Source organism: Bufo bufo, chromosome 5, assembly GCF_905171765.1.
Source record: "Bufo bufo chromosome 5, aBufBuf1.1, whole genome shotgun sequence".
Lineage (NCBI taxonomy): Eukaryota > Metazoa > Chordata > Amphibia > Anura > Bufonidae > Bufo > Bufo bufo.
In genome coordinates, this window is record NC_053393.1 from 285,581,019 (window position 1) to 285,608,261 (window position 27,243).

The 27,243-nt window shown below is 44.0% G+C and overlaps 1 protein-coding gene across 3 annotated transcripts in view; it reads left to right on the forward strand.

Annotated features, from left to right (window-relative positions):
* The window catches only part of MOCOS (molybdenum cofactor sulfurase), a 1,795,153-nt gene that overhangs the window by 952,567 nt on the left and 815,343 nt on the right, over nucleotides 1-27,243 (forward strand). For 2 of the 3 annotated variants that reach the window (XM_040432351.1, XM_040432352.1), the window contains exon 6: nucleotides 19,012-19,211. In XM_040432351.1, the coding sequence (XP_040288285.1) occupies nucleotides 19,012-19,211 (200 nt within the window). The remainder of the gene's footprint in view (nucleotides 1-19,011; nucleotides 19,212-27,243) is intronic. The other variant, XM_040432353.1, reaches the window with a different exon arrangement.

The following is a 27,243-nucleotide window of genomic DNA, read 5'->3' on the forward strand; positions in this document are numbered from 1 at the left end:
AGCCCTCAAGGTGTGGCAGGACGTACATGGGTGAGGTTTCACACATGTTCGTTGGTGGCAGGAAATGGGGGGATCCTGGAAGGCAAACAAGGGTTAATAGGTGCACGACACGTTGGAGCGTGCATCTTATGAGGTTTGGTAAGCGGAAGGATCAGGGCTCCTGTTTGGGCTAAAAGGCCCACAGGGGTATATATATTTATATATTGGAGGATTCGGTGCCCTTGGGTAGGTGAGTGCGGCCAAGGGTTAGGTTGCAATACAAGTGGAGGTGGTGATTGAGGTATGCAGTTTGCTTGGGTTGCCTTCTAGGATCCTTCAATATGGGAGGTTATAATGATGGGTAGGTTGGCTTTTGTTGGATTGTAATGTTATTGCACTTTATTATGTGTGTTAAAAGCCTTATCATTGACGAGTTTTATACTGTTGTAATTTATTTTATTAATAAATCGGCTGCCACGGCCTTACACCAAGAAGTAAGTCTCTGTGTATTATTGGGTTGGGTGATAAAGGGGTCCTTGGTAGCCGAGAGAATCTTACACCCTAATATGTCAGGTAAAGGTATTCAGCGAGTACACTGCAACCAGCTCAAGAAATACCTTGCAGGAACTTCTTTACGAGCAGCCTAGGGAAGTGGATAAGTCACCTGAGCTGCCATTGTATCCAGAAAGCGAGACTCAGAGTTGCGTTCCATGCTTGACCCCCTTCAGTGGTTTCTCTAGCCTCAAATCCGAGTCCTGATGACAGTTGCTGAGATCACTGCTTCTACAGAACCAAGTGATATTACAACAGCTCATTCACTCCAATATAAGAATCAAGGCCTAATGGAATTGCTTATATATGAAATTAGGGGAACACCACACTAATGGTGATATTACACAGCTTATTCATCCCTAACTTGAGAATAAAGGCCTAATGGAATTTCTTATCTATGGTAACGGTTATATTACACAGCTACAAAGCCATTTTGAGAATAAAGGTGTAATAGAATTACATACAGTGGGATGCGAAAGTTTGGGCAACCTTGTTAATCGTCATGATTTTCCTGTATAAATCGTTGGTTGTTACGATAAAAAATGTCAGTTAAATATATCATATAGGAGACACACACAGTGATATTTGAGAAGTGAAATGAAGTTTATTGGATTTACAGAAAGTGTGCTATAATTGTTTAAACAAAATTAGGCAGGTGCATAAATTTGGGCACCACAAAAAAGAAATGAAATCAATATTTAGTAGATCCTCCTTTTGCAGAAATTACAGCCTCTAAACGCTTCCTGTAGGTTCCAATGAGAGTCTGGATTCTGGTTGAAGGTATTTTAGACCATTCCTCTTTACAAAACATCTTTAGTTCATTCAGGTTTGATGGCTTCCGAGCATGGACAGCTCTCTTTAAGTTACACCACAGATTTTCAATTATATTCAGGTCTGGGGACTGAGATAGCCATTCCAGAACGTTGTACTTGTTCCTCTGCATAAATGCCTTAGTGGATTTTGAGCAGTGTTTAGGGTCGTTGTCTTGTTGAAAGATCCAGCCCCGGCGCAGCTTCAGCTTTGTCACTGATTCCTGGACATTGGTATCCAGAATCTGCTGATACTGAGCGGAATCCATGCGTCTCTCAACTTTGACAAGATTCCCAGTCCCTGCACTGGCCACACCAGCCCCACAGCATGATGGAACCACCACAATATTTTACTGTAGGTAGCAGGTGTTTTTCTTGGAATGCTGTGTTCTTTTTCCTCCATGCATAACGCCCCTTGTTATGGCCAAATAACTAAATTTTAGTTTCATCAGTCCACAGCACATTATTCCAAAATTAAGCTGGCTTGTCCAAATGTGCTTTAGCCCACCTCAAGCGGCACTTTTTGTGCTGTGGGCGGAGAAAAGGCTTCCTCTGCATCACCGCATACAGCATCTCCTTGTGTAAAGTGCGCCGAATGGTTGAACGATGCACAGTGACTCCATCTGCAGCAAGATGATGTTGTAGGTCTTTGGTGCTGGTCTGTGGGTTGACTCTGACTGTTCTCACCATTCGTCGCTTCTGTCTATCTGAGATTTTTCTTGGTCTGCCACTTTGAGCCTTAACTTGAACTGAGCCTGTGGTCTTCCAGTTCCTCAATATGTTCCTAACTGTGGAAACAGACAGCTGAAATCTCTGAGACAGCTTTCTGTATCCTTCCCCTAAACCATGATGGTCAACAATCTTTGTCTTCAGGTCATTTGAGACCCCCATGTAGCTACTCTTCAGAGAAAATTAAAAGAGGAGGGAAAATTACAATTGACCCCCTTAAATACTCTTTCTCATAATTGGATTCACCTGTGTACAGTCGTGGCCCAATTTTTTGAGAATTAGATAAATATTAGAAATTGGAAAAGTTGCTGCTTAAGTTTTCATAATAGCAATTTGCATATACTCCAGAATGTTATGAAGAGTGATCAGATGAATTGCATAGTTCTTCTTTGCCATGAAAATTAACTTAATCCCAAAAAACCCTTTCAACTGCATTTCATTGCTGTCATTAAAGGTCCTGCTGAGATCATTTCAGTAATCGTCTTGTTAACTCAGGTGAGAATGTTGACGAGCACAAGGCTGGAGATCATTATGTCAGGCTGATTGGGTTAAAATGGCAGACTTGACATGTTAAAAGGAGGGTGATGCTTGAAATCATTGTTCTTCCATTGTTAACCATGGTGACCTGCAAAGAAACGCGTGCAGCCATCATTGCGTTGCATAAAAATGGCTTCACAGGCAAGGATATTGTGGCTACTAAGATTGCACCTCAATCAACAATTTATAGGATCATCAAGAACTTCAAGGAAAGAGGTTCAATTCTTGTTAAGAAGGCTTCAGGGCGTCCAAGAAAGTCCAGCAAGCGCCAGGATCGTCTCCTAAAGAGGATTCAGCTGCGGGATCGGAGTGCCACCAGTGCAGAGCTTGCTCAGGAATGGCAGCAGGCAGGTGTGAGCGCATCTGCAAGCACAGTGAGGCGAAGACTTTTGGAAGATTGCCTGGTGTCAAGAAGGGCAGCAAAGAAGCCACTTCTCTCCAAAAAAAACCATCAGGGACAGATTGATCTTCTGCAGAAAGTATGGTGAATGGACAGCTGAGGACTGGGGCAAAGTCATATTCTCCGATGAAGCCTCTTTCCGATTGTTTGGGGCATCTGGAAAAAGGCTTGTCCGGAGAAGAAAAGGTGAGCACTACCATCAGTCCTGTGTCATGCCAACAGTAAAGCATCCTGAGACCATTCATGTGTGGGGTTGCTTCTCATCCAAGGGAGTGGGCTCACTCACAATTTTGCCCAAAAACACAGCCATGAATAAAGAATGGTACCAAAACACCCTCCAACCACAACTTCTTCCAACAATCCAACAGTTTGGTGAAGAACAATGCATTTTCCAGCACGATAGAGCACCGTGCCATAAGGCAAAAGTGATAACTAAGTGGCTCGGGGACCAAAACGTTAACATTTTGGGTCCATGGCCTGGAAACTCCCCAGATCTTAATGCCATTGAGAACTTGTGGTCAATCCTCAAGAGGCGGGTGGACAAACAAAAACCCACTAATTCTGACAAACTCCAAGAAGTGATTATGAAAGAATGGGTTGCTATCAGTCAGGAATTGGCCCAGAAGTTGATTGAGAGGATGCCCAGTCGAATTGCAGAGGTCCTGAAAAAGAAGGGCCAACACTGCAAATAAAATTTTTGATTGGTCAGAGAGACCACAATTTGTCTCTAAGTTAATACGTGCTACTAAATGTATCAATTAATTGTATATAAAATTTAACTTTTATTTGATACTCTTAATATTAAATACCTAGAACTCACACATTAAAACTATCAGTGGTGCCAGCCCTAATGCAGTGTATCTTATATTATATCATTTTATATATGCTTATTGACCACTGGGGGGCCCTCACACTATTCCCTTTAGTAGTTCCTGCTATCACAGTTCAGCAGTGATCATCGTTGTTACATAGTGCACTGTTATTGCCACAGTGTACTTCTCTAAGCCTCAGGTTTCTTTCAAATGTGCTGATTGATGACAGCGCTCTGTTATTTCCACAGGTACTGCTCTAAACAGCGGGCTTCTTCCCAGTGTACTGATTAATAACTAGCATGTACTGCTTTTACTTGGCATGGCACTCGCTGCCTTAAACCACATTAAACACACTCTCAGATGACGAATTAAAAGAAATTTTGACCCCCAGACCAGCCATCACGTATAGGAGAGGGCAAAACATAAGAGAAAAATTGGTGCACAGTCATTTCATGCAAGACAAAAAACAAAATGAACCTACCTGGCTCCATACCTTAGGATCCTACCCATGTGGTGACTGTAGCTTCTGTGGGAGAATGGTACCGACAAAAGAATTTTACAATCCAGCAGATAACAAAAAGTACCAGATTAAAGAGTATATAAATTGCAAATCAATGGGAGTCATTTATGCCATACAGTGTGGATGTCCAAAAATATATGTGGGTAAAACCACCCAGGAGCTTAGAAGACGTATTTCTAAACACCTTAGTACCAATCAATACGCATAGCGACACACCACTTGCAAGACATGTACAAAATATACATAATGGAAGTACCCAGAGTCTAATAGTGTGGGGGATCCAGAAATTGAAGCTAGGCCCAAGGTTGGGCAATCTGGATACACGACTACAGCAGGAGGAAACTCGGTGGATATACCGCCTCAATAGTCTAACCCCGCACGGTCTCAATGAGGGATTTACTTATGCATCATTCTTATAAAAGAGATTCCAACAAACAACTGTAACAATGAATACTGAAAAATTAGACCATTTTAGAACTTCATTAAAGAGATACCAGGGGGAAGGAACTAGACAGTCCCATATAATCACAATGCAATACATAAGATGCCTCTCTATGCCAGAACCAATAAACTACCATCCCAAAAGGACCTTCAAAAAGAGTATCAAAACATACCTATCAATTGAGTCAAAATATCAAATTAAAATACCGTCTAAAAATTTATAAAAAAAATTAAAAAATTTTTAAAAATTTAAAAATTAAAAATCACTAAAAATAATAAAAAAATATATATATAAAAATCAAATTTTTATTAACAATAGAATATTTAAATAATGTAACATACATCTTTGGTGAAAGCCACAATCAATTGAAGGTGGAAATATTGACATCTATAAAATATAATGAACGCTGTATACCAGCACAAAGGGACCCCTACAGAGAATATCCAAATATACCTATCAATCTAGCAAAAATAGCAAATTAAAATTCCTTCAAAAATCTATAAAAAAATTATAAAAAAAATAAAATAAAAAATTCTAATAAAATTTAAAATATATAAAAAACACAAAAAAATTTACACCAAAATTAAATTACTAATAATAAAAGAATATTTACACAATTTTATATACATACCTGGTGAAAGCCACAACCGATGGAAGGTGGAAGTATTCCAATATCTATAAAATATAATAAGTAGATGTAGAAGATGATTAATTAAGTGTCATCACGCACAATGGGCACATAGATAAATCACTCATAGTAGGGGATATACTAAACTTAAATAGGGGATCCAGGGAACCCCCCCCCCCTATATCAATATACACTAGAAGAATAGGTGACCACAGAGTTGGATATAATAGTACTAGGAACACATGCACCTTAGTACAAACAACTAAATCACATAATAAAATCAATAAAAAAGTGAGAACAGCAACTAATATGTGGTAAAATACGAAGGAATTAAGGTAGGCTATATGTGATATGAGGAAGTGCTACCCTATCAGGATTCCATAGATCAGAAAGTGAATCAGATCCAGTGTCGAACCTCAGATTCAGTAGAAGCACCAAGAGCCTGAGCATGCCCAGTGATAATAAGATTAGTATCACCAGCACCAAGTCCGGACGCACGCGCATAAAAACCTGAAATCAAGCCGAACAGATCATCAAGTTCTGGAGCATGCGCAAAGAGGATGCAGTATCCATGATCGGCATCAAGTCCCGACGCAAGCGCCTTACCAGCAATGAATGGAGGTAGCATCAAAGTGCCTGGGCATGCGTATTGAGGGCTAACAAGTGGTAGCAGCGGCTTACATTAAGGCCGTGCGCACAGACGAGCGGCGCAGATGGATGGGGATTGGAGGAGAGAGGAGTGGGAGGATCTCACCACGGACACAGTACATAACGGCAGTACGGATTGGCTAGATGAGTATTGAGTCTAGCAAGAGAGACGCACATAGGATAATACCATCATGACACTGTATGGGAGGTGTTAAAAGCCGAGTTCCGCCCCCAACACAAACACTGCCCGTTCCCCTGAAGACGCCAAGAGAGCTTGGTGAAACATGTCGGGGGGCAGAGTGTGTTTAATGTGGTTTTAGGCAGCGAGTGCCATGCCAAGTAAAAGCAGTACATGCTAGTTATTAATCAGTACACTGGGAAGAAGCCCGCTGTTTAGAGCAGTACCTGTGGAAATAACAGAGCGCTGTCATCAATCAGCACATTTGAAAGAAACCTGAGGCTTAGAGAAGTACACTGTGGCAATAACAGTGCACTATGTAACAACGATGATCACTGCTGAACTGTGATAGCAGGAACTACTAAAGGGAATAGTGTGAGGGCCCCCCAGTGGTCAATAAGCATATATAAAATGATATAATATAAGATACACTGCATTAGGGCTGGCACCACTGATAGTTTTAATATGTGAGTTCTAGGTATTTAATATTAAGAGTATCAAATAAAAGTAAAATTTTATATACAATTAATTGATACATTTAGTAGCATGTATTAACTTAGAGACAAATTGTGGTCTCTCTGACCAATCAAAAATTTCATATGCAAAGTCTCAATATGTGCTAGTGGGTCGTATGTAATTTTCAACACTGCAAATACTGACTCTTTGCATAAATGTCATGTAATTGTCGATAAAAACCTTTGAAACGTATGAAGTGCGTGTAATTATATTTCACTACATCACATAAACAACTGAAAAAAAGATCTAAAAGCAGTTTAGCAGCAAACTTTGTGAAAACTATTATTTGTGTCATTCTTAAAACTTTTGGCCGCGACTGTATGTAGGTCAGGGGTCACTGAGCTTACCAAGCCAATTTGAGTTCCAATAATTAGTTCTAAAGGTTTTGGAATCAATAAAATGACAACAGCGCCCAAATTTATGCACCTGCCTAATTTTGTTTAAACAATTATAGCACACTTTCTGTAAATCCAATTAACTTCATTTCACTTCTCAAATATCACTGTGTGTGTCTCCTATATGATCTATTTAACTGACATTTTTTTATCGTAACAACCAACGATTTATTGTAATGACCGGCGTCACGCACAGGGAGGGAAAAGGGAAAGCCCTGCCCAAGGGAGAGGGAAAGGTGGTGACCCCTGACTCACCTTGCGGCTGGCACCTGACTGCCCTGACGTCCTTAGACGGGTTCCTCACCCGTGCGGCAATCACGTGCCTAAACCCTGGCTTTCCCTAAAATGAGCTCTAGATAGTGAACGGGCCGGTGGGATCGCTAGTCCGCACCACTGACACTAAGAGGGAAACACCAGGGAGAGGACAGACAATACAGACAAACACATACACCCAGGTGGGCGACCACAGCAGACCAAAAAGGTCCAACAGGGATCCGGAGGGTAGCGTTCTGGACCAACAACCAGAGAACGCAGCAACACAGCTCCAGAGGGTCAGAATAGATGTCCAGGCAGGAAGCTCTATATCTGGCAACCAGAGAAGTGTGAGAGGGAATATAAGGAGGTTGGGAGTGCTGGACAAGGAACAGCTGAGGAGAAAGAGCTACAGATCCCTGAGTGAGCCAAAAAGGGTTGCAAAGCAAACCCAGAAAGCTACCATAAGGAAACAGCCCTATCTTACATAGAGCGCGCAGCCAACCGCTGCGACTTCCTGACCCCGGGTATAACGGAGTCAGGCGTGGTTCTTGACACCCTCGTGACAGTACCCCCCTCTTTACGAGGGGCCTCCGGACACTCAGGACCAGGTCTCTCAGGATGAGAGGCATGAAAAACCCGAACTAGCCTGTCGGCGTTTACCTCAGACGCAGGAACCCACATTCTTTCCTCGGGACCGTAACCTCTCCAATGCACCAGATATTGAAGAGAGCGGCGGACCCGACGAGAATTAACAATTTTGGATATCTGAAATTCTAGATTACCATCCACGACAACAGGAGGGGATGGCAGCGGTGACGGTTCTAGAGGTGGAACATATTTTTTGAGTAACGACTTATGAAAGACATTATGGATTTTAAAAGTCTGAGGTAACTCCAGGTGAAAAGCCACGGGGTTGATGATGGCTACACTTTTGTAAGGACCAATAAACCTAGGACCCAGTTTCCAAGAGGGAACCTTCAATTTAATATTCCTAGTAGATAACCACACATAGTCATTCACTCCTAGGTCCGAACCTGGCGACCGTCTCTTATCAGCCATGCATTTGTATTTACCTCCCATATTTTTCAAGTTAGCTTGCACCTTCTGCCATACCGATGAAAGAGATGGCGAAAACCGTTCCTCTTCGGGAACCCTAGAAGACCCCCCCCTCTTTGAAAGTACAGAATTGGGGATGAAAACCATATGCACCAAGAAATGGTGACTTGCCAGTGGATTCCTGACGACGATTATTTATGGCAAACTCAGCTAACGGTAAATATGATGACCGCAACTCTTGGTTTTCAGACACAAAACATCTTAGATATGTCTCCAGGTTTTGGTTGGTACGCTCAGTCTGTCCATTCGACTGAGGATGGAAAGCTGAGGAAAAGGACAAGTGTACCCCCAAACGGGAACAAAAAGCTTTCCAAAATTTAGAAATAAACTGGGTACCCCAATCCGAAACAACATCGGAGGGGACCCCGTGAAGCTTCACGATTTCACTGACGAAAACCTGAGCAAGAGTCTTAGCATTAGGTAGTGCGGGTAACGCAATGAAGTGTACCATTTTGCTAAACCTGTCCACTACTAACAAAATAACAGTTTTACCCGCAGACAAAGGTAAGTCAGTGATAAAATCCATTGACAGATGTGTCCATGGTCTATTGGGAATGACGAGTGGTAATAGAGACCCTGCTGGACGTGTATGTGAAACTTTTGCGCGCGCACAGGTAGAACAAGAAGACACAAAATCCAATACATCCTGACGCAACCTTGGCCACCAAAAACGACGAGACAATAGCTCCAAGGTTGCTTTACTACCCGGGTGCCCAGCAAGTGCCGAATTATGATGTTCCTTTAATAATTCGAAATGCAGGTTCAACGGTACAAACAATTTCTCTGAGGGGCAAGAGACCGGGGCGTCCCCCTGGGCCTCTAACACCTTCCCCTCCAGAACAGAGTGTACCGCAGAAACAACCACTCCTCTTTGAAGAATGGGCACCGGATTACTCACATTACCCCCTCCAGGGAAACAACGAGATAGTGCATCAGCCTTGGTATTCTTTGCCCCAGAACGATAGGTAATCACAAAGTTAAACCTGGTAAAAAATAGCGACCACCTAGCTGATTCGAGGTACAGAAGATTTTTGTGGTCCGTAATCACAGTGACGGGGTGGACTGCCCCCTCTAAAAAGTGACGCCATTCTTCAAACGCTAGTTTTATAGCTAATAGTTCCCTATTGCCAATATCGTAGTTTTTTTCTGCTGCAGATAGTTTTTTAGAAAAGAAAGCACAAGGATGCCATTTGCCAGGAGACGGACCCTGAGACAGCACCGCCCCCACTCCCACCTCTGACGCATCGACTTCAACAATAAAAGGCTGAGAGACATCAGGTTGGACTAGTACAGGTGCCGAGGTAAACCTCTCTTTTAGAGAGGAAAAAGAAACTTTAGCGGCGTCAGACCATTTAGAAAAATCAGTCCCCTTCCTAGTCATGTCAGTAAGGGGTTTTACAATAAGTGAATAATTTTTTATGAATTTCCTATAGAAATTCGCGAAGCCCAAGAACCGTTGCAGTGCTTTGAGGTTCTCAGGAAGATCCCAATCTAAAATTGCCTGGACCTTCCTAGGATCCATACGGAAACCTGAAGCAGATAAAAAATAACCTAGGAATTGTATCTCCTGAACGGCGAAGACACATTTTTCAATTTTAGCATATAATTTATTCGTCCGTAGGACCTGCAGTACTTGTCTGACATGCACCTCATGTGTTCTCAGATCAGACGAATAAATTATAATATCATCTAGGTATATTACCACAAACCTGCCGATTAGATGACTAAAAATGTCATTAACAAAATGTTGAAAGACGGCAGGAGCATTGGTCAGACCGAAAGGCATAACTAGATTTTCATAATGCCCCTCAGGGGTGTTAAAAGCTGTCTTCCACTCATCCCCCTCCTTAATACGAATCAGATTGTAGGCCCCCCTAAGATCAAGTGTGGAGAACCACCTAGCACCCGCAATCTGGTTAAACAGGTCAGGAATGAGAGGAAGAGGGTATGGGTCTCGGATGGTTATCCGATTTAATTCGCGAAAATCTAGGCAAGGACGCAGGCCCCCATTTTTCTTTTTAACGAAGAAAAACCCTGCAGCCACGGGTGAAGAAGAGGGTCTGATGTGTCCCTTAGCCAAGCTCTCGGAGATATAATCTTTCATGGCTTGTCTCTCTGGACCTGAAAGATTATATAACCTGGTCTTGGGTAATTTTGCGCCGGGAATAAGGTTAACCGGGCAATCATAAGGACGATGAGGTGGTAACTTCTGACAACCCTTTTCAGAAAAAACGTCCTCAAAATCCGAAATAAATGTAGTTGGGGTAGTTATGGAGGCGACTAAGCAATTGCTATTTAAGCAATTTTCTCTGCACTGCTCACTCCACTCCAATATCTCCCTGGCCTGCCAATCCACCACTGGATTGTGCGCTACCAACCAGGGAAGACCCAGCACTACCGGAGTGGGAAGCCCCTCCAGAACATAACATGAAAGCATCTCGTTATGGTGGTCCCCTACCCGAAGGTGTAAATTATGAACAATGTGGGTGAGGTTTCTCTGAGACAGAGGAGCAGAATCAATAGCGAATATGGGAATAGGTCTCTGTAGCGTACAGAGAGACAAACCCATAGTGCGGGCAAAATGGGCATCTATCAAATTTACCCCTGCTCCACTGTCTAGAAAGAAAGAAATAGTCTCCGTCTTATCACCAAAAACAATAACCGCTGGCAACACAAATTGCGATGTACGTATGGAGGAAACGTATACCCCCCGGCTGACATCCTCCACACAGCCTGGGGTTAGTAGTTTTCCGACGGTCTTTTGTTTCTGAGGAAAGAAGGACAGACATTAATGAAATGACCCCTCTCCCCACAAAAAAAACAAGCCCCACGCCTACGGCGAGCCTCAGGAGGACGGACCTGACGAGTAGTTCCTCCTAGCTGCATAGGCTCTTCCAAGTCCGTACAGACTAACTGCTGCTTGGGAGGGGTTACCAATGGCTCCGGTTTTTTCAACCTGTCCCTAAGGCGTCTATCTATTCGGATAGAAAGGGACATAACCGCATCAAGGGAAAAGGGGGTCTCATATAATGCAAGCGCATCCTTAACCCTTTCGGATAACCCAGAGCAGAACTGACTCCTGAGAGCCGGGTTGTTCCATTGGGTATCCGTAGCCCACCTACGGAAGTCAGAGCAATATTCCTCTACCGGCCGCTCTCCTTGTAGGAGTCTCCGTAATCTTGATTCAGCCAGTGCGACTCGGTCAGGGTCGTCATATATGAGACCCAAGGCCCCGAAAAACTCATCCACTGACCGAAGAGCCTGGGAATCAGTAGGTAAAGAGAACGCCCAGGACTGCGGGTCCCCCTGCAGCAGGGAAATAACAACCCCCACCCGCTGTTCTTCATTACCAGAGGAGTAAGGGCGCAGTTTAAAATATAGTTTACAGGCCTCACAGAATGTCAAAAACTTGTCCCTTCCCCCAGAAAATCTGTCAGGGAGAGGGACCTTGGGTTCCAGTAGCAACCGCTGGGCTTGCGGTCAGTTGTAATTGCTGCTGTTGCTGGAGGACCGACGCCTTCAATCCTGCCACCTCCAAAGACAGCCCATGAAATTGTTTGGACAGAGCAGCAATTTGATCCATACTGGATTCTAAGTAGGTAAAAAAATTATTATTTTTATTTTATTTTTTTACCTACACAAAATAAGGGCCAGATATAATGTAATGACCGGCGTCACGCACAGGGAGGGAAAAGGGAAAGCCCTGCCCAAGGGAGAGGGAAAGGTGGTGACCCCTGACTCACCTTGCGGCTGGCACCTGACTGCCCTGACGTCCCTAGATGGGTTCCTCACCCGTGCGGCGATCACGTGCCTAAACCCTGGCTTTCCCTAAAATGAGCCCTAGATAGTGAACGGGTGGGATCGCTAGTCCGCACCACTGACACTAAGAGGGAAACACCAGGGAGAGGACAGACAATACAGACAAACACATACACCCAGGTGGGCGACCACAGCAGACCACAAAGGTCCAACAGGGATCCGGAGGGTAGCGTTCTGGACCAACAACCAGAGAACGCAGCAACACAGCTCCAGAGGGTCAGAATAGATGTCCAGGCAGGAAGCTCTATATCTGGCAACCAGAGAAGTGTGAGAGGGGAATATAAGGAGGTTGGGAGTGCTGGACAAGGAACAGCTGAGGAGAAAGAGCTACGGATCCCTGAGTGAGCCAAAAAGGGTTGCAAAGCAAACCCAGAAAGCTACCATAAGGAAACAGCCCTATCTTACATAGAGCACGCAGCCAACCGCTGCGACTTCCTGACCCCGGGTATAACGGAGTCAGGCGTGGTTCTTGACACCCTTGTGACATTTATACAGGAAAATCATGACGATTAACAAGGTTGCCCAAACTTTCGCATCCCACTGTATCTATTAACCCCTTTAGGACCAAGCCATTTTTCACCTTCTTGACCAAGCATAATTTTGCATAATTAAGCTAACTGTAATGTAATAACACAAAGCACAGAGCACAGCAATGACGCTGCTGTCTCTTTCATAACTGCAATAGACTTTAGAAAATAGCTGCTGGGGAGGTTCTTATATAGTAAGGGTTAGGCAACTTTCCTATTGGTTGCTAGTAGTGTTGCTAAGCTATGACAGAGATATTGGCCCTCAACTAGAAGCAGGGAGGGATCATGTGTAGTGTGAAAACAAAATCTAGAATATTCAAAATTACAAATGTATATCACTATATTCTAAATATTCACGAATTCTCGAAGTGCCGATATTCACACATAATATTCGCTATTTGAATATTCGCGCCCAACACTACTAGTAAGCCAGTTAAGTCACTGACCTCTAAACAGGTGGTGACTGATAATAGCTGACACTATCAGTCACTTTAATGCAGTGACATTACGATGGCTTAAATCAGCAACACATCGAGTCTAGCACTATACTGCAAGCCGTCGTGAATTAGTTGTTTCACTGGCATCCACATACATCTGAGGCATAGCAATCTTTTCTGACACTATGTCAATAGCTGTCAGAGCCACAGTCACACCAAATCAGTCACACTGCATACACTGCCCTGCCTAGCATTCTACTATGATGGCTGACTAATTGTAAGCTGCACTGGGCTAACAGACTAATACTGTCACTGAGATTCGATGCTCTGTTTCAATGTGATTGTTCACTACACATAGACTGACTACACTGGAGTGGACAGACAAACATTAAAAGCTGTATCTGCTCCCCAACATGTTTTGCCAGTAACCTGGCTTCTTCAGGGGTTTGGGCCGAATTGAGGACACCTGCTATTTACGGGCTTTAAATCCCCTTGTTTAATGATTGACCATTGAATCAACCACTCACATCAATAGGAGGCTGGTCGGATCTCAAGAAGGAACCTATCAGTTGCTGAATAATGGCCCGCCCTTCTCACACTGCTGAGCCAATAATAGCGAGGCAGTGGAGGAGGTGCCTAGGTCACATGGTGCGCAACCTAGTTCTGCACACCAGCTTGTAAACAAATGCTTTCATCAAGCAGCTAGTGTGCATGATCTGCGCGTCGGGCGGATGCGCACACTTTTAGTGTAATTGCTTAAAATTGTTTATTCCACATGACATGCGTTCTGTACCGATGGGCACGGAATTAGACCCAGGCTGTTAGGGCTAGGAAGAGATGATGCCTAAGGTGCTGATGTCAGTGATAAGGGTGATCTGTTAATTGGATGAGCTGGATTGTCTCAGCATTTAGCATCCTTCACCATAGAGTTATACAGTAGGCAGACAGTATCATGTTTTATATGTACACCCCACTGCTGCTATACTTAATACTTGTAATGTATGTTACAAACAGTCACCACAACAGCTGATAGAAATGTTAAAGGTAGGCTTGAGCAAACCTGAACTGTAAAGTTCGGGTTCGTACCGAACTATACGATTTTTTGACCCTGGACCCGAACCCGAACATTTCAGTTCGGTATTCGGCGAATCAACAGCCAATCAACAAGCGTTTAACTCGTGTGCCCTTAGGAACCATTACAGCCATACCTACTAATGGCATGGCTGTGATTGGCCAGTGCAGCATGTGACCCAGCCTCTTTATAAGCTGGAGTCCTGTAGTGCCGCACGTCACTCAGCTCTTACTAGTGTAGGGATAGGATGCTGCTGCTGTGAGGGAGAGAATAGGAAAGAATCTGATATCAGAACTTGTTGTTAACTCTGCGATCTACAGCCATTTTTTTTTTGTGGATGCAATACAACATTTTTGTACCCTGCTCTGAGCCCAGTGACACTAGCACTGCATATGTGCCAGGGACAATAATTTTATCCTGTTCTTTTAGTTCAGTGGGCAACATATACCCCATTTTTTAAGTGCACCTGCACTGCATATGTGCCAGGGGAAGGGAAAATAATATAGGTAATCCATCTGTGAGTTCAGGGACCCAGGGGGTGACATATTCACATTTTTTTTTGTGTAAAGTATCCCTGTGCTGCATATGTGAGTGTAATCAATTCAACAAATCCATCTGCATTTGTGATAGTGAAAGAAAATCTGTGAAATCCATCTGTTTAATTGTGGGTGAAAAAATCATATTTTCTTTCCAGAAAGTACCTTTCAGGCCTGCACTGCAAATCTGATAGTGAAATGAAAACTGTAAATCCATCTGTTTCACTGTGAGTGAAAAAATCATATTTTTTTTTCCATAAAGTATCTTTGCAGCCTGCGCTGCATTTCTGACAGTCCAATAAAACAGTTTGTTACATTGTTGGTAGGAAAAAAAGCACACTTTTTGTGCTAGATAGTAAATTTGCGGCCTGCGCTGCATTTCTGACAGTCCAATAAAACCGTTAAATACTGCTGTTATATTGTTGTTTGAAAAAAACACCCTTTTTGTGCTAGATAGTACATTTGCAGCCTGCGCTGCATTTCTGACAGTCCAATAAAACCATTAAATACTGCTGTTACATTGTCGTTTGAAAAAAACTCACTTTTTGTGCTAGATAGTACATTTGTGGCCTGCTCTGCATTTCTGACAGTCCAATAAACGGTTAAATACTGCTGTTACATTGTTGGTAGAAAAAAAGTGCACTTTTTGTGCTAGATAGTACATTTGCTGCCTGCTCTGCATTTCTGACAGTTCAATAAAACCGTTAAATACTGCTGTTACATTGTTGGTAGAAAAAAAGTACACTTTTTGTGCTAGATAGTAAATTTGCGGCCTGCGCTGCATTTCTGACAGTCTAATAAAACCGTTAAATACTGCTGTTACATTGTCGTTTGAAAAAAAACTCCCTTCTTGTGCTACATAGTACATTTGCGGCCTGCGCTGCATTTCTGACAGTCCAATAAAACCGTTAAATACGGCTGTTACATTGTTGGTAGAAAAAAGCTCACTTTTTGTACTAGATAGTACATTTGTGGCCTGTGCTGCATTTCTGACAGTCCAATAAAACCATTAAATACTGCTGTTACACTGTCGGTTGAAAAAAAAAAAAAAATTGTGCTAGATAGTACATTTGCGGCCTGCGCTGCATTTCTGACAGTCGAATAAAAACCGTTAAATACTTCTGTTACATTGTTGGTAGAAAAAAGCTCACTTTTTGTACTAGATAGTACATTTGCGGCCTGTGCTGCATTTCTGACAGTCCAATAAAACCGTTAAATACTGCTGTTACATTGTCGGTTGAAAAAAAAAAACTTTTTGTGCTAGATACTACATTTGCAGCCTGCACTGCATTTCTTACACTCCAATAAAATCGTTAAATACTGCTGTTACATTGTCGGTTAAAAAACTCACTTTTTTTGGCCATAAAGTACCTTTGCGGCCTGCGCTGCATATCTGACAGCCAGGCAAATAAATACAGTAAATCCATCTGTAGGATTGTGGGGTGACATTTCCACGGTTATCAGACCAGTCATTCATAAGTGGCTCGGAGGGTGGGTTCCTGCACCAACATACGCCAGGTACACAATTGTCCAGCCAGGGCACATGTGCAATACATCATTTTTACACCCCAGTCACAGAAAGATAATTTATCTGTCTGTTCATTCTGTGGCTGACCTTTCTACACCAATTCCTACACCAAGGGAAATAATTTTAAAAAATTTGTCTGTTACATTGTTGGGTGACATTAACCCATTTTTGCCGTTTAAAAACCCCTGCTCTGCATAGGTGACAGAGACTTAAATTTCTAAAATTCGTCTGTTCCATTGGTGGGTGACATTAACCCATTTTTGTAGTTTAAAAAACCCTGCTCTGCATAGGGACAGGGACTTAAATTTAAAAACATTGTCTGTTCCATTGGTGGGTGACATTAACCCATTTTTGCCATTGAAAAACCCCTGCTCTGGGAACAAAATTTTGTAAAAATGTCTGTTGACCGCAAAAAATGATGAGAGCGTCAAATAAGGGACATGGCCCTGATCTTAGTGCTCCCATTGCAGGGAGAGGACATGGTCGATCTGTGCCAGCTACACGCCCAAATGAAACACCTTCCTCAGGTGCACGTAGGCGACAGAGCCTTCAGCGTTATATAGTAGGCCCGAAGGCCGTTCTACGAATGGTGAGGCCAGAACAAGTACAGGCGCTAGTAGATTGGGTGGCTGACAGTGCATCCAGTTCCTTCACATTGTCTCCCACCCAGTCCCCTGCTGAAAGATCACCCCCTTGCAAATCAGCCAAGCAGTCTGAGCCCCAAGTCATGCAGCAGTCTCTTCTGCTTTTTGATGACTCTGCTAGCAGGGTTTCCCAGGGCCATCCACATAGCACTGCCCCAGAAGTGGAAGAGATTGAGTGCACCGATGGTCAATCACTTATGTTTCAGGATGAGTAAATGGTAGGACCACCGCAGCACATCTCGGATGATGACGAAACACAGGTGCCAACTGCTGTGGCTTTCTGCAGTGTGCAGACCGACAAGGAGGGCAGGGGTGAAGACTGGGTGGAAGATGATGTGAAGGACGATGAGGTCCTCGACCTCACATGGAATCAAGGGCATGTGAGTGACATGTGTAGTTTGGAGGAAGAGGCGGCGGTCGCACAGAGCCACCAGTACAGCAAAAGAGTGAGCAGGGTGCAAAAGCGGAGTGGCCGTCCCCTAGACAGTACGCCTGCTACTGCCCACCGCACCAAGGGACCGAGCACACCAAAGCCAGCTCCAAGGAGTTCCCTGGCATGGCAGTTCTTCAGACAATGTGCTGACGACAGGACACTAGTGGTTTGCAAGCTGTGCAATCAGAGCCTGAAGCGAGGCATAAACGTTCTAAACCTGAGCACAACCTGCATGACCAGGCATCTAAGTGCAAAGCACGAGCTGCAGTGGAGTATGTCACAAACGGGTGTGCCTTCAATTTAATTAAGCAGTATATATATATATATATATATATATATATATTATATATACTGCTTAATTAAATTGAAGGCACACCCCCCAAAAATTAAATTGCGACCATGTGGGTAGAAACTGAAAATACATAAATGGACGATAGAGGCATGACGCTCAATTTCAACTTAACACAGACAGGTAGACTGCTGCCACAACTATGGGTATTGCTGCAGTAATCAGAATATATATAAGATTTTAAACCCCACAAAAAAGGATTTCTGTGAAAATGGGGAAACAAAGTCAAAGTATTTGCTTGCAGTTAGTTGTTTTTGAGGTGCACCTGCACTTCTGATAGCAGGCACAGCCACAGGTCCTGTCCCCTCTTTCATGTCTTTCATCTGCCCTGCTTCTCTCTATTGTACACAGCACAAACAATTCTTCTTTGGAATCCTAGACTTTCCCTTAACTTTCCCTGTCAATAAGCTTGACTGATTTATGATTGTCCCTGATTGATTTTTCACTGTCCTTGATTCCCTAAGATAATTTTCCTGGCAGATACTTCAACACCCAACCACCCGGTTTCACAGCTCAGCACAGAATGGTGTTCTGCTCATTCTTCTGGGGGGCACCTCCATGTCTGCTGCAGCGCTTATTGGCTCATCCAGGCTGTCTGTTAGCCTGGTAGCCAATCAGGGAAAGCCCATCCCCTTCACTTCCTCTCATGGTCACGTGAGAACCCTTCTCCTTAATCCCTAGTGTTTTTTTTCCCACCAACACATGCACTAAAATGACGCTACACTCTGTTTTAGTGGATTAGTCCAAAATGAACCTAGAAAGATTCGAGTTTATCAACTGTTCGAAAAATAGCAAAATTCGGACCGAACTCGGTTTGGTCCGAACTGGTTCGCTCATCCATTATACTGTACTGTATATAGTAAAAAAAAACAATTGAAAGAGAAAAATTTGATTGATTGAGCCATGTTTGTGATTTCAAGAATATCCCTTTAATGATTATTGTCACTAACTGCAGTATTTTTTGTATTCTATTTGTAGTATTGTATTGTGTTGCATATTTTTCAAAATATCCCTTTTATCGTGTTCTACTTCCTAATCCAGAGCCATTTATTTCTGTGTGTAAAATTATACTTTGAAAGCTGAAATGTCTGTTTGAGATGGATGTTCAGAAAAGTAGTGTTTAAAGAATAACTGATATTTTGAATTGCAGGTGGAATGGAGAATATTAGGAATCATACTCATGCACTGGCCAGTTACACTTACTCTGTGCTTTCTGCTCTGCGTTACACTAATGGACAACCTGTAGTAAGTATCTACACTGGCTCAGAAGTTAGGACTATCGATGTGCAAGGTCCAATCATTAATTTTAATGTGATGGATGAAAATGGAGGCACAATCGGCTACTCTCAGGTACATATTTTTCAAGGTTCATAACATCTTCTTGAAGTTATTTTTTATTTTATTAATTGTAATGCATTATTTGTGTACCTTGCTTTTATTTACTTTACTTTGGTTTTGTTTGCCTATTTATGCCGTAAGCTCCGGAGGAGCAGAGGATGGCAATGGTAGTGGCCCTGGCTGTAATAGTTGCTCACAGTGACAAATCCTCACAACGATACTCCTTTGGGCCAGGACAGTGATAGGTGGGCACACCCTTTCTCCCTCGGGAAACATGTTAATGTTGTGGCCCCTGCCTGACGTTAGCTGATGTGCCCTTGATAAAAAAAAAAAAAAAGATACAAAACATTCTGCACAATATGATAGTAAATATGCGGATGTGCATGGCTACATTTATAAAGTCACAGAAAATAATGCACTATAGCAATAGATGGAAATACAACATATCGACTAAGCCCTCACTCTCATGATAAAATCTGAGACTCAGCCAATGTATTTAATTCAAAACACATTTATGCCCACCTACCCGATGCGAAGGTGGTCTCAGGTTCAGGCAGGTCCTACTCTATACCTATCTTTGCAGTTGTGCATATGTGCACATACAGTGGGATGCGAAAGTTTGGGCAACCTTCTTAATTGTCATGATTTTCCTGTATAAATCGTTGGTTGTTACGATAAAAAATGTCCGTTAAATATATCATATAGTAGACACACACAGTGATATTTGAGAAGTGAAATTAAGTTTATTGTATTTACAGAAAGTGTGCTATAATTGTTTAAACAAAATTAGGCAGGTGCATAAATTTGGGCACCACAAAAAAGAAATGAAATCAATATTTGGTAGATCCTCCTTTTGCAATAATTACAGCCTCTAAACGCTTCCTGTAGGTTCCAATGAGAGTCTGGATTCTGGTTGAAGGTATTTTAGACCATTCCTCTTTACAAAACATCTTTAGTTCATTTAGGTTTGATGGCTTCCGAGCATGGACAGCCCTCTTTCACACCACAGATTTTCAATTATATTCAGGTCTGGGGACTGAGATGGCCATTCCAGAACGTTGTAATTGTTCCTCTGGATAAATGCCTTAGTGGATTTTGAGCAGTGTTTAGGGTCGTTGTCTTGTTGAAAGATCCAGCCCCGGCGCAGCTTCAGCTTTGTCACTGATTCCTGGACATTGGTCTCCAGAATCTGCTGATACTGAGTGGAATCCATGCGTCTCTCAACTTTGACAAGATTCCCAGTCCCTGCACTGGCCACACAGCCCCACAGCATGATGGAACCACCACCATATTTTACTGTAGGTAGCAGGTGTTTTTCTTGGAATGCTGTGTTCTTTTTCCTCCATGCATAACGCCCCTTGTTATGGCCAAATAACTCAATTTTAGTTTCATCAGTCCACAGCACCTTATTCCAAAATGAAGCTGGCTTGTCCAAATGTGCTTTAGCCCACCTCAAGCGGCAATTTTTGTGCTGTGGGCGGAGAAAAGGCTTCCTCTGCATCACTCTCGCATACAGCATCTCCTTGTGTAAAGTGCGCCGAATGGTTGAACGATGCACAGTGACTCCATCTGCAGCAAGATGATGTTGTAGGTCTTTGGTGCTGGTCTGTGGGTTGACTCTGACTGTTCTCACCATTCGTCGCTTCTGTCTATCCGAGATTTTTCTTGGTCTGCCACTTCGAGCCTTAACTTGAACTGAGCCTGTGGTCTTCCATTTCCTCAATATGTTCCTAACTGTGGAAACAGACGGCAGAAATCTCTGAGACAGCTTTCTGTATCCTTGCCCTAAACCATGATGGTGAACAATCTTTGTCTTCAGGTCATTTGAGAGTTGTTTTGAGACCCCCATGTTGCTACTCTTCAGAGAAAATTAAAAGAGGGGGGAAACTTACAATTGACCCCCTTAAATACTCTTTCTCGTAATTGGATTCACCTGTGTATGTAGGTCAGGGGTCACTGAGCTTACCAAGCCAATTTGAGTTCCAATAATTAGTTCGAAAGGTTTTGGAATCAATAAAATGACAACAGTGCCCAAATTTATGCACCTGCCTAATTTGTTTAAACAATTATAGCACACTTTCTGTAAATCCAACAAACTTCATTTCACTTCTCAAATATCACTGTGTGTGTCTCCTATATGATATATTTAACTGACATTTTTTATCGTAACAACCAACGATTTATACAGGAAAATCATGACGATTAACAAGGTTGCCCAAACTTTCGCATCCCACTGTATAGTGTGTTGCTTCTATTTACCTCTGTGTGAATCAGCAACCAATGAGAGGAGGAGCACACACACCTATATGTACCACCTTGTTCAAGGTCACTGATTAGATAGGTGGGTCAAAAGTGCACATGAATGCTACTCCCAGGATAAAAGCGCAGGATAGGTATTGCCACGTCCGTAACAACCAGCTCTATAAAAATATCACATGACCTAACCCCTCGGGTGAACACCGTAAAAAAACAAAACTGTGTAAAAAAAAAGCCATTTTAGTCACCTTACATCACAAAAAGTTCAACACCAAGTGATCAAAAAGGTGTATGTCCCACAAAATGGTACCAATAAAACCGTCACCTCATTCCGCATAAAATTAGCCCCTACATAAGAAAATCGCTCAAAAAATAAAAAAAACTATAGCTCTCAGAACATGGAGACACTAAAACATAATTTTTTTGGTTTAAAAAATGCTATTATTGTGTACAACTTTATTAAATAAGAAAAAGTATACATATTAGGTATCACCATGTCCGTAATGATCTGCTCTATAAAAATTTCACTTGACTGTGCTAAAACAACCAATTTTTTGGTCACCTTGCCCCATAAAGTGTTATAATGAATGATCAAAAAATCATATGTACCTCAAAATGGTACCAATAAAACTGGCACCTTATCCCCTAGTTTCCAAAATGGGGTCACTTCTTGGGGGTTTCTACTGTAAGGGTGCATCAGGGGGGCTTCAAATGGGACATGGGATCTAAAAACCATGTGGTGCTCTTTTTCTTCTGCGCCCTGCCGTGTGCCCATACAGCAGTTTATGACCACATGTGGGGTGTTTCTGTAAACCGCAGAATCTGGTTAATAAATATTGAGTTTTGTTTGGCTGTTAACCATCGATGTGTTAAAGAAAAAATTGGATTAAAATGGAAAATCTGCAAAAAAAGTGAAATTTTTAAATTTGATCTCCATTTTCCTTTAATTCTTGTGGAACGCCTAAAGGGTTAACAAAGTTTGTAAAATTGGTTTTAAGTAACTTGAGTGGTGTAGTTTCTACAATGGGGTCATTTATGGGGGTATCCACTATGTAGGCCCCACAAAATGACTTCAGACCTGAACTGGTCCTTAAAAAGTGGGCTTTGGCAATTTTCTTAAAAATTTTAAGAATTGCTTCTAAACTTCTAAGCCTCCTAACGTCCTAAAAAAATTAAATGACATTTCCAAAATGATGCCAACATAAAGTAGACATATGGGGAATGTTAAGTAATAATTTTTTTTTTTTTGAGATATCACTTTCTGTTTTAAAAGCAGAGAAATAGAATTTTTTTTAAATTTGGGATTTTTTCATAAATAAAGGTGAAATATATTGACTCAAATTTATACCTAGCAAGAAGTACAATGTGTCACGAGAAAAATTTCTCTGAACGGCTTGGATAAGTAAAAGCGTTCCAAAGTTTTTACCACATAAAGTGATATATGTCAGATTTTCAAAATTAGGCCTGGTCAGAAAGGGGGCAAATGGCCCAGATGTGAAGTGGTTAAGAACCAGGTTAATTTTTCTGTTCACATAATCTTATGAAGGTGTGCTGTCCCAGCTAATGGCTAAAAACTTAATGATTTTCCTATTTCATGACGTAAAGTCATAGTTTTATTAAAGACACGGAGGCGAGTATTGCTTTCTCCTTCTTTACTGAACCACCAATAGCAGCAAAGAGAAAAAATTTACATATAAGGAACCATAGCAACCAAGGTCCCTCCCCACTGGCCCCTATAATAGGCCGCTCTTCCTCTGTGACTTCCTCTTTCTTTGAACATCTGGTGCTGACATCCCGAACATCCCAACGATAACTCCGAACTGAACCGACATCACGAACATCCCAACGATGACTCCAAACTTTAACCGGAACAGACAGTCCAACGCCCATGAAGCGTAATCCACTAGCCAACCAGGCTAAACTGCAGAACACATCCACCGGAAAACACGGCATCCTGTAACGGAAAGACTTCATCCTGGAAAATAAAACAGACCATAGGCCTAGGTGAAACAAACTCTCAAGACAGAATGTCCAGACGCCACCTTCGCCACTGGATAAACAGGTGACAAGTGATCGAACACAATAAAAATTGTAATAAATAACATGAAATACAATGTCAATGCAAGAACATTAGGACAATAAAAACCTAAACACAATAACTTAAAGGTTAATAATACATAGAGGCAATGATACATGACCCCTGTAACAAAAAAACGCGAGAAAAAACCCCAAGGGAGGGAAAAGGGTGGGCAATACTCGCCTCCGTGTCTTTAATAAAACTATGACTTTACGTCATGAAATAGGAAAATCATTAAGTTTTACAGCAAGACACGGAGGCTTCGTATTGCAAGTTCAAAGCCCGTCAATGATCGAAGCAAACAAATTAGATGGAGGGCGGAAATAGAACTCCCTGAACGTGGTAACATTGGACCAATCAGCCAGACGCATAACATCCTCTAATCTGGCTCCCGAAACCGCCAAGGCGGTGGCCGAGGCCCCACGCGCAAAATGGGCCGTGAAGACAGACGTGTCCACACCCGCTAATGACATGACCCATTTAAGCCAGCGTGCTAACGTGGGGCTAGAAACCGGTCCAAAAGGATGACGAATAGACATGAACAGCTGAGAGCTGGCCGGAGACCGATGCGCCAGCGTCCTGGACTCGTACTCTTTAAGGCACGCTACTGGACATAAAATCGGAGAGGCAGGAAAACTGGGGTAGGACACGAAACGTATGCTGGTCTTGGTGCAACGCGAGATGTTGAAAGTAACCGCCTCCGGGGTAAAGGAACGCGCGTCGTGATCAAGAGCCCTCACATCCGAGACCCTCTTGCACAAAATAATGCAAAATAACGCCAACAATTTAGCTGACAATTGCCTAATTGTGAGGTCAGAGTTCCCGGGCCAGGAGGTCAAGAAGGTAAGGACCAGGGAATCGTCCCATGTTGTGGAAAAACGAGGACGCGGGGGACGAGATAAACGAGCCCCCCTTAAAAGGCGAGAAACCGAAGGATGTTGGCCAGCCGCAACGCCCTCGAAACCCGCATGGGTAGAAGAAATAGCGGACCTAAAAAGGTTAATGGTCCGATATGCCTTCCCCGCCTCGAAGAGAGAGGTGAGAAATTCTAGCAGGTGGGTTACAGGTGCCGAAACGGGATCCAAGTCCCGTTCCACGCACCAGTTAGCCCAAGTTCTCCAGGCTGCCCGGTACGACCTCCTAGTGCCGGGAGCCTATGCACTGTCCAATAGCTGTCGAGTTGCTGCCGAAACTCCCTCGAACGATCCAGGTGTCCGGAGATCCGGCATGCCAGCAGCCGCAGGGATCCGTCGAGTAGAAGGGGATGCTGTAGACCCAGAGGGTTGTGGAGGAGATCCGACCGGGTCGGGAGAAGTACAGGAATCTCCACTAGTATCCTCAGCAACGAGGGGAACCAGACCTGAGACCCCCAGAACGGGACCACCAGAACTAGGTCCGCCTGCTGACGAATCACCTGCAAGAGTGTCCTCGGAATCATCGAGAATGGGGGAAACGCGTACAGGCGGGATACCGACCAATCCTGGAGGAACGCATCCACTGCTAATGCCTCCGGGTCCGGACGCCAGCTGTAGAACCGGGTGAGTTGTCTGGTCAGCCGTGATGCGAACAGGTCGATAGACATCGGACCCCACAATTCCGAAATGGCTGAGAAGACCAGAGGATGCAACTGCCAATCGCTGCCATCCGATAGGTAGCGCGAGTTCCAATCCGCCTGAATGTTGTTCAGCCCCGGTAAGTACTCCGCCTGGACCATGATGTCTCTGGATAGGCAAAATGTCCAAAAGTCTTTGGCCAAACGAGCCAAAGTCGCTGAGCGAGTGCCCCCCAAACGGTTGACATACTGGACTGCTGATATATTGTCCATACGTAACTTGATGCACGCGTTGGCGATCCCGTTGGAAAAACTCTTCACCGCAAAAGATCCCGCCAGGAGCTCCAACGCATTGATGTGCAGGAGGGACTCCTCCGCTGACCAGGGGCCCCCCGTGGATACTCCATTGCAATGGGCACCCCAACCCTGGAGGCTCGCATCCGATTCTATGGTCAATTCTGGCAGGAAGCCGAAAATCGCTCTGCCGTTCCACGCCTCCAGATTGGCGATCCACCAACTCAACTCCTCTCGGGCCTCCGAGTCCAGCACCACCGCGTCCGCAAAGGATGCACCGGTCCGAAGATGGGCGATCTTCAGTCGCTGGAGCGCACGGTAATGTAACGGGGCTGGAAACACCGCCTGGATGGACGAGGCTAATAGACTGATGATGCGGGCCAGATGACGCAATGAGAGATGGGGTATGAGGAGCGCATGTCTCAATTCTTTGCGGATCGCCCGCAACTTTGCCGTCGGCAGACTGAGGGACTCTGAGAGAGAATCCACCGTGAATCCTAAGAATTCCATCCTCTGAGCTGGGATGAGGCAGGACTTCTCTATGTTGAGGAGGAATCCGAGATCTGAAAGCAAATCCGACGTCCACTGGAGATGTTCCAGTAATCCCACCCTGGATTCGTGCATCAGAAGGATGTCGTCCAGGTAAATGATTAGGCGGACGCCCCGAGTCCTCAACCATGACACGACTGGACGCAGCAACTTGGTGAAGCACCAAGGAGCTGAAGACAGTCCGAATGGCAGACAGGTGAACCTCCAGACCTCGCCGTTCCACCTGAACTGGAGCAGGTCCCTGGAGTGAGTGGCCACTGGGACCGTCAGGTAGGCATCCTTCAGGTCCAGCTTTACCATCCAGTCCCCAGGAACTAACAAATCCCGAAGAAGATGGATCCCCTCCATTTTGAAATGCCGGTAGCGAACTACCGCATTCAGCGCGTGCAGATTGATAACTGGCCTCATCTGTCCACCCTTCTTCTGGACAAGGAAGATATTGCTGATCACAGCCCCTCGTGACGGGGACGCTCGTTCGATCGCCCGCTTCTGTCTGAGGGAGCACAACTCCGCGTCGACAAGAGCGCAATCTGGGTGTGACAGGGGGGAACAAGGTAGGGAGACCCCGTGAGCTCTATGTGAAATCCCTTGACCGTGGTAAGGACCCACGGGTCTGAGGTAATGAGTCTCCAAGCGTGGGAAAAGCGCTGGAGTCTGCCCCCTACACAAGGCACCATAGAATCCCCGGTCTGGGGAACACTTACCCAAGGGTCTGCGATGGTTGGGGTTGCCCCGGAAGGAGCGAAAACGCCACTGATTTCCTCTGGAGGCGAAGAAGGGAGACGGGTTACGTTGCTCCTGGAAGGATGGACGATGTCCACCAAAACCTCTATTTGCTCCACGGGCCTGGAAACTAGCACGGCCGGACAGGCGGCCCCTACCACTGCCGGCCCGATGAGAGACCCGACCCTGGAATACTCTGCGCATCGAGCTCTGGGCCTTGTCAAGCGCAGTAAAGGTGCCCACAAAATGACTCATGTCCTTAATGAAAGACTCGCCGAAAAGGAGGCCCTGGGCCTCCTTTCCCGCTTCAGTGAGCGCTAGATTAGCCAGCTTCGGGTCTATCTTGAATAAGATTGACTTGCGCCTCTCAATCGCCACTGCCGTATTGGCGTTACCGGTAAGGCAAATGGCCCGCTGGGTCCAGCCCCGTAATTCCTCGGGGTCTATTTGGGATCCCTCATTCCTAGCCGTCTCGGCCATCTCCAAGATCTTGGTCAGTGGACCAAGGACATCTAAAATCTTGTCCTGGCAGCTGTGGAGAGCTGAATCCAGGCCCTTCTTTGAGTTCCAGCCAGACTTGGCCAGAAATTGCG